Raw genomic sequence first — 12,057 nt, forward strand, 5'->3', positions numbered from 1 at the left:
TCTAGTCATGCCTGAAAAGGGTTTTTAGACTGGTGCACCTACTCTGCCAAAGCTGGTAAAAAAAAATAAATAAATAAAATAAGAAGGCAGTCCTCTTGACAGGCCACCTTATTACTCTGGGGAAGGGGAAACAGCAAGTGAGTACACACTAGCCATAAGAGCTATTGGGGAGCTGTATTTCAGGGCAGTAAGTTGCTTGGTAATTATTCAGCAATGACTATAGATAGAAGGTGACATACAGCTAGGAGAGGAATTAATATAAGTAGCCAAGTAAGTCTCATTTTCATAAAATTAACTATTTTGTAAGGAAATGAAGCTTACTAGTACATAGGAGTAGAAGGGAAACAAAGATTTGGCTGGTATAGAAGAGAGAGCTTAGATTTAGCTGCAATGTGGACACTGCTGAAATAAAGTAGTACAGTGAAGGGGTGTAAAGGGAGTGAGAAACTCCTGACAGTAAGCTGTGATGAACATAGATGGATGAATCCAATAATGATAAAGGTAGACTATTAGAATGATCATTCATCTAAGGATACAGAGAGAGAGAGAATAAGAACCTACACCATATTTTTTACCTATCCCCGACTTTGAAGAATATCCCTGATTCCACCTCATGTTTCCATCCTGTCCCTCATAAACATTTTGACTTTCTGATAAATCACTGAGCATTACAGTCATTTAATAAATGCCAGACATCAGAGTTTCATACTTACCATTCTGAAAATACACGTTGATGCAAAATTGGTTCTTCTATTAACCTAAGTGACTTAGAACAATATTTAAACATGTCCTGGATTTTGGAGCTCCCCCCATTATATTTGGCTTTGTCCGGAATTACTGAGCAAAGAAGTCAAGACAAATGAACTACACCATTTGCAGGGATGTCAGTGTACAACTTCGGCAGAGCAGTCTGCAACAGCAAAACCAATAGAAGTGAGTTACACAGTAACATACAGCAAACATGAAAGCATTACAAACCACAACACTGCAGTCTGAAAGTGCTCCAGAGCAGGGAGTATAAATAACTTGTAGGATGACTAGCAGAACTGAAGAGAAGGAATCATCAACTACAAAGCTGTATTCTAGTGGGATTAAGTTAGATGAAGGTAATGTCAAGCTAAGACAAAGTCTCTGAAATAAAGAATTCTAAGCAACAGATATGCATTTAGAAGGAGAAATGTAATAATAAGAATGATTTCACTAGGGCAGTTAAATAAAATGAAATAGTTCCTGGCCAGAGTTCTAAACCCATTTTTGTCAGTTTAAGACAGAAAACTCATATAAGGAGAAGCTCTACACAAAGTTATCTATAAATAAGGAAAAAAAGCAGAACTGAAAATAAAGTATTTGAAAGGAAATGCAATCTAAAGAAAAGAATACTGAGCAGATACAGTATACTGAGAGGCAGGAAAACAGTGGATATAACCCCAGCGATAGTCTTGTGTAGCTAAAATATGGGAAACTGAATCAGAAGTGTTCTGGGCAACAGGTTCATAAAAGAGAGGAAGAATTAAAAAATAAATAATGTAGTGATAGCAAATGGCACTGCTTAATGATGGTATGAACTGCCTTCCTTAGGATAAAAATTAAGACATTGAGACTTCTATGTGCCTGTATTAGTAGAAGACATGGCAGTGTCTTGTACCTCATGACAAACTGATCCTGAATAAACTCCAGAGATGGCTGACCTACAGGTAAGCTGGTTAAACTTCTGAAAAAGCACAACAGGAGAGAAGATACTGAGCAGAGCCAGGCATAACATAGAAAGAGCTGCACATGAAGAAATTGAACAAAATGTTCAAACTTCTTACTCAAATTCTGAGTAAGAAAATGATTTGTTGCACAAGGCAAATACAGAGAGAGGAGACAAGCTATTAGTGCACAAACCTTTCAAAAGACAAGCAATGACATTAGCACAGTCATGTACTATCTGGATACCCAGGAATGAATAAGATTGAAGCATGCATCTCAGCAAGGTTTTACTGGCCAGCAGTACTTAAAAATGATGAAAATACCACCCTTGCAGGCCCAGTACCATTAAACTCCTGGATTCAGACAGATGTGTGCAAAGTTCTTTATAATCCACAGGTTATGTTGTAAACAAGAATGCCAATAAACGAAAAAAACAAATTGAAAACTGAATCCAGGAGTTTAAAGGCGCTGGGCCTGCAAGGGTGTTTTTTTCACCAGTTTGTTTTTTGAATTTTTAGAATACTTAAAAATGAGCTGGATGCCCAAAATGCCAGAAGACAACCCCTCTCCAATGTTTTAAAAATCCTTTGATTCCAATACATATCACAGATGCCATTTCAACATATTCTTATCAGTATTGTTGAAATACTGGTTACTATGCACTGTGCAGCTAAGTACCCTGACAATCTCCCCCAGGAATTAGTTTTATTTTGCTTCACAGTAGGGACACCTAAGAAGATACTCACTGAAAGGGGTACTCCATTTACATTCAGAATAATACACCAAGTGTGCTAATACTTTAAGGTCAGGCAATTCCAAATCTCAGAGTTGTGTTCTTCTTTTGGCTTTTTCTGGTTACAAGTCGCCACAGCGGAACTCCGGTTTGCTAATGATTGGCAGTAGATTTTTTACGGGTGCTGAGGTGCCAGCCCGACGCCCAACCTTCAACGAAGGCACGCCCATTATACGCATGTCTTTCGAATGCCACTCGACCATGGGGAGGACATGCAGACTCCACACAGAAGGCACTCCAGCCGAGAATCGAATGGGAGAACCTCTTGCTGTGAAGCAGCAATGCTACCTCTGCATCACCACGGCTTCACTAATTCCAAATCTCAGTGTACAATCCCAATAAAGATATGTCAGTGGAATGTTTTAAGTGAGCAATACAATCCATGCTGAGAAAAGTTGTTCAAGAAGATAGCAGACATCTGGGTATCAGCCCAGTTTTTACAATTAGAGAAGTAATACAAGCTTCAAAAGGGATCAGTCCTTTGAGTTATTACAAGGCAAACACTCTTATGGACTATTAGACAATGTCAGAGAAACTTTGGAGGTGATAAAACTCCATTTAAAAGTGTCATAGTACATTGTACCAACTTACATGACAGGCTAAAAATGGTGATGCCCATCATTAGGGAACACATGCAAAGAGACCAGACTATGTGACAAAGGGTGTACAGTAGAAATGCAAGGATCACAGAATTAAAAGCTGGAGATGAGGTATTAACAAAAATGTTTTGGCTAAATATTAGGGAACATCTGATATAATGGAAAAATAAAATGATGTAAGCTACATGGGTAGACAGACTGGTAAGAGAAGGCTATCACATATACATAATATCAAAAAACTGTGGAAAGAAGTAGAGATCCGTGTAGTCATCTTACTGTCAGAATATGATGGAAATTGTGAAGAGAGAAAACCTGACAACACACTATCTAAACAAGAGAAACAAAGACAGAAGGGAATTTCCATTAAGAAACACAGAAGTGTTTTTCAGAACTACCAGGCAGAACAAAACTGATTCAACATCATACTACAACCATTTCAAGAGAAGTGGAAAGAATATACCAGAATCCTGGATAAGGACTCTGCAAGAGAAAGTACACTAATGCTTAAGATGGAGTGAAAAAGAAGTCAACCATAAGGACAATTAACACTCTGCTGCTTTAGGCTCTGAAAAAGGGACACTTACTGTGATGAAAGTTATGAATGAGATAAGAAGTGCAAGAAAAACTGAAAGTGCCAGGTAGTGTGTCTGTCACATTCAGGTTTCCCTGACCTAAAGCTAACATTCCCCAGGAGTGCATTCAAGGTAAAGTGGTAAAGTCTTTCAAACATAATCAGATCAGTCAGTGGCTTACAGACCAGTCAGATGTCATCACCTAGAAACCATTAAAAGATGGACTGTAATCACAATTCCAGATGCATTTTCAAGCAGTTCAATTGTTCCACTCTGTAATCTACCTAGAAAGAATGTTTTAAAACTTTTAAAGCTCTTTCAGCTATGCTTGCTTGAAGGCTGCAAAATGCACTACAGTACTTAACAATATGTTAGGTCTGTAAGCTGCAAAATGATACAGCAATCTCACTGGAGTAGTCATGCCATTAGAATTAAATGAGCTACAAAATAAGCTTTTATGGCTTTGGAAAATATACAACGGTCAAATTTTAAATTGTGTACCACTGTACCTAGATCTTAAAGATGGCATTATTTTTATCACTTGACAATTTATTCTGAAATCATAATACACATCCTTTTCCCCAAATGTCACAATGCTATATCTACCAATATCAGTGGTAAGGTAAACACTACTACAATCAATGTTTATTTTTTGTAGACCATCTTTGAAAACTTCAGCATTGTTTTGTGAAATAATTATTCTACCTGGTTTGCAGTTATCAGCCAATTTTCATATCTTGAGAACACCACAAAAAGAAGTGGCCCAGCCTGTGGGACACCACTTGAAACCCTCTGCAGGGAACACAGGTAATCATACCCATTCTTGCTGTGCCTTGTTGCTTGATCAGTGTTTCACCAATGAATTAAATATGCATTTATATTCAATGCTTTTTAATTTATCAATTATCTCCCTATTTGGAACACTGTTGAATGCTGTAGCATGGTCAAGAAAAATAATGTGCACCATCAGCCCTTTGTCAAGTGGAAATGTTACCTCTTCAAAGAATGCCACGTTTCAAAAGAAAAAATGCCTCCTAAACAAACTCACATTGTGTCACCTGTATCATTTTAATTGAGTTCCATTTAGATGCTCCATGTTTTTTTTTTTTTTTTATTATTAGAGAATATTGGTCAAGCTGATGGTTCTAAAACTGTGACTGAAATTGTCTCAGTGTGGCAGCAAACCAAAGTACTCATCCATAGGTAAAAATGTTCTCCTGCAAACCACCACCAGCCTAATCTAAGACCTTAATAGATTCAGGAAGCCCACATTAGGGAGAAGAAGGAGGAAAATAGAAACAAGACAAAAATGTGTTACTGCACAGAAAGGTATGTGGTAAGTGGTTATACTACCAAAGGGGGTAATGCAACACTAGCCATAAAACTGAATTCCACACTTCATCATTCTGTGAATTATTCCCTAATCATAATGATCTGATAAGCAAGAACCATACAATTCTTATAACAACTCATCCAGAATTGCACTCCCTCCTTGAAGATTACCTAAGAAGTGTAGATGGTACTAACCACAACATAAAAACAGTATGCAGAATTTGTCAATATGACATGAATACAATTATTTACTTCACATCCAGCCACACACACAACTATACACACAGCAAACATTTTGTTCACAATACTTTCAGGTAAGCTCTAAGAAAACCTTATATGAACATCCATCAACTAATATATTTGCAATCTCTATCTGCATTAATCATGTACATAGTCTGATGTGTTACCTGGCTGTACAATTACTGTGACTTCTGCATTTGACTGCTGACCAGCGGAATCTGTCACTGTTAGCTGGAAGGTATAATCCCCTTCTTGCATTGCAGAAAGTTGCAGTGTCGATGTTCTAACACCCTGCAAAAAGTTATATACAAGAAAACAAATCATCTAAAGTTGCCAGATGTCAGACATTCCTAAAGAACAAAAACAGAAGAAAAGGAGCGCTGCTGGACATGTTCTACCTAGTTAACATTTGATGTGATTTTGTCCCAAGTACACATTATAAAAAATGAATATACAAACTGATAGCAATGTTTCTATGTATCTTTACTTACTATAAAAACATAACAAGAATGGTAATACAAACGACTGTGACCAGGTCTACATTTGTAAGTAACATATTACACATTCAAGACATGCATGCCAAATAATTCACCTCAACAGCAAAGCTTCAGACGTGAATTTTGGCATCCATATTGAGATCACCTAACAGCGATTTTGATCAGAGAGACCTGATCATAATTCTTTCTACTGCATTTCAATTTTAAGTCATGTTTATAAAGTGTTTTTGTCTATACTAGCTAGAACAGCAAAGATGATGCCAGAACTAGATATGGATTTTGTGGAGTGTAGATAAATATTTCACAACATTAACAGAACAATAAAGATCCAGAGGGAAGAAACATATAAGAAAATACCACTAGCACTGGTGTGTCTTTATGCAGAGAAAACATTTGGTAGAGTCAGCTGGGAATTTATGAGGAAGGCATGAAACAGCTGCATTCCCACACAGAATAATAAGTTTAATTAGGATGATAAATAGAAGGTCAGTGACAGGAATTATGGTGGGACATTCCTCTCTGACAAGCTGTAATTGAACAGACAAACCAGACAGGGGTGTCCTCATTCCCCTTTGTTATTTAATTTATATTTTGAGTCAATGGCAAAGAAAGTAGAGCTCGCCAACTCAGATATACAACTGGTACTGTAATTATGAAATCTTAGTTTGCAGATGTCATTGTTTTGTACATGACTGATCAAGAAAATGGCACTTTGATATGGTGGGACATTTTGAGACGGCCTGAAGTCTTCTCAGCACAAAAAAATTATTAAGATAAAATAAATGCTACAGCAGTCAACTACGTAGCAACACACAAATTGGTCCAGCAATACCCATATTTATGGGGACACGACAAGATCAAGTATTTAGGTGTATAGATCAAAAAGATTATATTATGGCATCTAGGGAAGGGTGGGAAAAGACTAAACAAAGGATAATACAAAAACTGAGAAAGTGAAAGCCCTTGATTATGGATATGGATAGTATGTTACAAGCAATGAACATTTTTTGTGACTTTAATTTTAAACACAAATCAGGCATATTTTTATCAACTAGAAAGGAAATTGTTAAACAATAATTACTAAAGATTTGTATGGATTTCTTTGGGAGGGGAAGAGGGCAAGTGTTAAGTGGGATAACATCATCCTTGTCCTAGAACAATGTGGTTTAGGATTACCTAATATGAATCGATACTTTAGAGCTACCCAGTTAAAGCTCATATACACAGTGCAAGCAGGAGGTTATAAATCAAAGTGGAAAAGGACCATAATGAACTAGGTGGAGAGTTCAAAAAATGAGAAGAGTAAGTTTAAGGATGCAAACCTTTAAGTAGAATAACAAAAACAACCAGTGACAATATTATATTCATAAAGTTTTAGAAAGTATTTGAAAAACCACTTAGACTGGAGAAAGGAGATTTTGCCAAAAGGGGTATAGAAAATGGACAAATGAGGGCTAGAATTTACTGGAGAAAATGGCAAAGGGACCAAAGTCCTGGGAGCAAATAACTAGAGAGGGAAAAGTAATAGAGTGGGATGAGACCAAGCATACATTTGGACTGCAAGTTGCAAACCATCTTCCCTACCAGAGACTGATATCAGAGTAGAGGAAAAGACAAAATGATGGGGAGTGCTAAGTGAAAGCTCTGCTACAGTTTCTAGTCAAATCTAGAACAAAAGCTGCCATTAAAAGTGAGACAATTAGCAGGGCATATAAAATAATATAACGATAACAAAAAAAATCAATCAGAAGAGATTAGAAAATATACAGAGTAATGTTTAAGATGAAGAGTGAGGCTGAAGGGCAGGCAGGAATTGAGTAATTTATGTAAGACTATGAAAAATATTAATATGTTTTTTTTCTGTTAATGTATGTGCGCCTATATTTAAAATGATAATGTAATAAATCTGTTTAAAACCAAATAAAAAGTAGTCAAGTCTTTGCCAAGTGGCAAGATAAAAAACACTTTATTGTCTGGGGATAAAGGGAGAGAATTGCACTGTTGACACAGTTCCAGCTCCCACACATCTACTTTGACAACCCTCCACTTACAGAACCTCAAAGTAACCATCTAGCTTTTTGGCATACCATATGTTAGCTGACCAAGTCAACCAGCTTCAGGTATGCCCCCCCCCACCCCCCCCACACACACACACACACATACAGACAAGTGAAAACAAACACAAACTACCACATTTTGAAAGTCATGAAATTATGTTTAAGTGCATTTGCCTCTACCTGACAATTAAAGGAGCTGCAAATGCTAAAATATCAGCTAGAAGGCTGTTCACTACAGACTAGAGCACATCCTAACAAATAACTTGGACAGAAGAATTTGAGTACATATTTGAATACTTTTCTACTGCCCTTACCTGCATTTCCACCACCTTCCCTTTACTGTTAGGGCTGAGTAACCACTCATAGCTTAAAATCCCGTGATCGTCTGTACTTTGATTTCCATACAGTGTTATAGAATTATGGGGCAGAGTGATGACCTGGTTGGGTCCAGCATTGGCTACAGGAGGATAATCCACAGCCTTGTTCACAGTTAGGCTTGCTGTGGCAGAGTCTTTGTCACCATCAGAGTCTACAACAGTCAGACTACAAGACAGAAATACAAAGGAAAATAAGGTGAGACACATTACATGCGAGACATTTTACACTATGACTGAGAAGCACAATACAAGAAACAAGATACTTTTTGCAAGGCAAATTATAAAATGCAACAGATGTAGTTTAAAGCACCATAAACAAATTCCACAAATATCATATACATTTCAGTGCCAGCAGGAAGACACAGCCAAAGTATTTACTCTGTCCATAGTTTACAACAGTTGTTTCCATAACTACACAATGCTTCTTTCCACTATTTCTTGATACAGTTTGGCAATTCTGACTGGAGGGAGTCCAGATGGACTGAGACCTGGGCACATAAGAACAGCCTATTTAAAGCTAAGCAATCGCACTTGGAGGGAGGCCTCAGCTACAGTACATCACAGCAGTACACCATGGTGCAGTGCTTGGGTGAGGGAACTAGTTTTTGTGTGTGTGTGTGTGTGTGTGTGTGTGTGTGTGTGTGTGTGTGTGTGTGTGTGTGTGTGTGTGTCTGTCTCTATATATACACATACACACACACACACATATATATATATATATATATATATATATATATATATATATACACATATACACACATATAACTTCATATTGTCCAGACCATATGTTCAAACTTGTAAAAGTTCGATCGGACTGAATGGAGATCTCTGTACAGTGCGGAATGGGAAGATTTCCCTTTTCTGCAATGTAGTGTGATCTCGGAGTTGGTATATTAAAGTAAGGGGGGTGTGGGAGGTGCGCCCCCTGGTACAGACATTTAGTTTTGTTTTTAGTTGTTTTTTTTACTTTTTTCTTCAGTGTTCGAACTTTTACAAGTTCGAACATATGGTCTCGGCCATTTGTGGTTCGAATTTGTAAAAGTTTGATCGACTGAAGTAGATCCATATATAGATATAGATATATATATATATATATATATATATATATAGATATATATATATATATATATATATATATATATACATATATATATATATATATATATATATATATATATATATATATATATATATATAAAACATACAGTGCTCCTAGTTCACACTGAACATTGTTGGCTTAATGGTTAAGGTCCTTTCCTCCTAAACTCAAAGTACAAGGTTGGAGCCTGACCTCTGGTCAACGATGGGAAGGTGTTTACATGTTCTCCCCAAGTCTGAGTTTGTATCCTCCCACTCCCACCCCACAAAAAAAAAAAAAACATACTGTATGTTTCGATCTCATACTTGAGAGGTATGCCAACATTGTTCAGCAGCACAGACCATGTGGTGTCTATGGGGGTGGGGGTGCAGTTGTGTAGACAACAGTAATTTGCACTATCCTCTAGATAGGAGAACATGTATCACAAACCGTGCAACATGTAAGGGCTAGTTACTCAACAGTGTAAAAACTGGCTCTTTGTGATTTGGACAGATTTGATATTTAATCACTGAAAACTGGTTAGGAGCATCCTGTCAAGAATCTAAGATGAACACTTTACTGATTCTAAGGTAGACCACACCTAGCAAAATGTTCCTATCTAACTGTGCTGTAGCCCATGGATAGAAGTGAATCACACCTGACTAACAACACTTCACAGACACAAAATCAGTTAAATTTGTACCCAGGAGTTAGCTGTAATCTATGTACACCACCAACCCTTCCCTGAAAAAGTTTTACAACTATTACCAAAATTAAGCTCACTAGTCTAATTCCCAGGGCTGGTCCAGTGCTTGTTTTGTGAAGAAGCCTTAATGTAGCCTTTTCCCATTATCTATCATATCTCCACTGCTCAATAATCTGTTGAACACCTGTCTAAAGAGTGCTACCTCTACCTTGGTCAGCTTTTTAATGATTTCTGTAGCTTGTTTGACATATATACCTTGCCCTGCATCAGTTTTGTTTTATACACACACTTGTAATATACATATAAATTATTTACAAACACATATACATACAATAAATATATATGGTTCCATTTCTTTACATTGAATGTAGCAATTGTCAATAACCTGCTTAATAGTTGAAAAATACTGATGACCTGAAATAACGACAGTGCATAATTACGTAATACCATAATCTTGATGACAAAAGACATCGACACAAAATAATATCCACTACCCTCACACACGAGCACACAAAACATGCAAGTGATGACACCTTGTGTAAACACATATTTAGTGTAAAGTAAAGCACTGGTCAAAAATGATCAATTGTATCCGGCACATGTATTTGAGGCATGTAAACCTCAGATAATACCAATAATTGACTAAATGTGAGCAAATCTAGTTGAAGGCAGAGCACTTAACATAGAAAGTATTACGGCAGTACACAAAAGTCAACATGGGTACAGCACATAGCTATAAAGTAAACCAACAAAGCAAGAACTTTGGCTGCACCTACAGTTCACACAGATATCACAGCACAGGCAGGAGACAAGACTGCCGCACTGTAGTCAGCCACTCTACAGACATAATATAGTTACATGGTTAAAGAATTAACATTATGGCAACAATATTATGATGTAAACATTGAGAAATTTTAAATCATCGACATGACAGTTAAATACTGAGCTGCTTATCAGATGGAAACATAACAATGTAAGCAACAACACATGATATGCACTTTGTTGACAGCAATACTGTACATGGGAAACATCACTCACAGTGCGGGTAATATGCTGTAAATGAGGATCTACTGGGTTCAATGTAAATTAAGAAGTTCTGTAAGAGATGTGGAAGCTGAAGAATACTTCTAGTGGATGACTTCCAGATGGCAAACTCAAAACATACACACACAAGTGCTGTCAGGGTCAGTTAAACAATGTGCAGTGTTGAATGGAGACTAGATCAGTGTTAAGTAGGTCTATGTCACGTCACAGACAAGTGGTTCAGGGGTTATTTCAGTATGGCATTGCTTACGAGCACAATAACATGGCAATATGGATTATGCAGTAGCAAGTTCAGCAACCACAGACAAGAATCCTGGGGTGACAGGGTGGTATTACAGTTATATACAACACCAGAAGGGTAACAAACTACTAGTCATACATGGACATTTTTTACCTTGAAAATTGCCCACAAAAAGATACTGGTGATGCAAAGATAAATCACGCACAAAATGTCAAGGAAGAGCAGTAGAAGTGTTAACTACTGGAGGTAAGCAGCTTGTAAAATCTACACCTCACGGTCACTTTCCACGACATGTAAAGGCACAACATCATGCAGTCTTATATGATGTCAGAACTAGAGCTGAGTATACCAGGGATATCCCATCAAAGTCATGGATAAACTTTATCAGATATACAAGATGAGGTGTCTGTGCTATTGCCATCTTGAAGAGCATTGTGGTATATGATCAACTGTATTCTTAGAAAACATGGAAGGATTGCTACTGAGAACTGTCAGTGTATAAGTGACAATCTGTCAAGGAATCGGCCCTAACCATATTGCTCATTTTTACACAAACATACAAATGATGATCATACTATGACATCCATATTGCTGATATCAACAGGGGAGAACACTAGACATTTAACCAGTTGTACTCTATAGTTGGTTGATGGAACCTATGTTTTAAATGAAACACTTACTACATAACTACAAGTCTGTACTGAGATTAATGGACGATATAAAACATTTCCATTCAACAGATAATTGTGATGACAGAAGTCAACCACCTGGAAAAGGTTACTTTTGAGACTGGAAGACCTTGCTTACCCTCAGCATAAGACAGGAAATA

The 12,057-nt window shown here is 37.1% G+C and overlaps 1 protein-coding gene across 2 annotated transcripts in view; it reads right to left on the reverse strand.

The window, feature by feature from the left end:
- KIAA0319L (KIAA0319 like) overlaps window positions 1–12,057 on the reverse strand; it is a 1,767,873-nt gene that overhangs the window by 815,815 nt on the left and 940,001 nt on the right. For both annotated transcript variants that reach the window (XM_044059462.1, XM_044059468.1), the window contains exons 10-11: window positions 8,097–8,325; window positions 5,396–5,519 (exon numbers count right to left, since the gene is read on the reverse strand). In XM_044059462.1, the coding sequence (XP_043915397.1) occupies window positions 5,396–5,519; window positions 8,097–8,325 (353 nt within the window). The remainder of the gene's footprint in view (window positions 1–5,395; window positions 5,520–8,096; window positions 8,326–12,057) is intronic.

The sequence above is a fragment of the Protopterus annectens genome, chromosome 1.part2 (assembly GCF_019279795.1).
Source record: "Protopterus annectens isolate FY-2018-M chromosome 1.part2, PAN1.0, whole genome shotgun sequence".
NCBI lineage: Eukaryota > Metazoa > Chordata > Ceratodontiformes > Protopteridae > Protopterus > Protopterus annectens.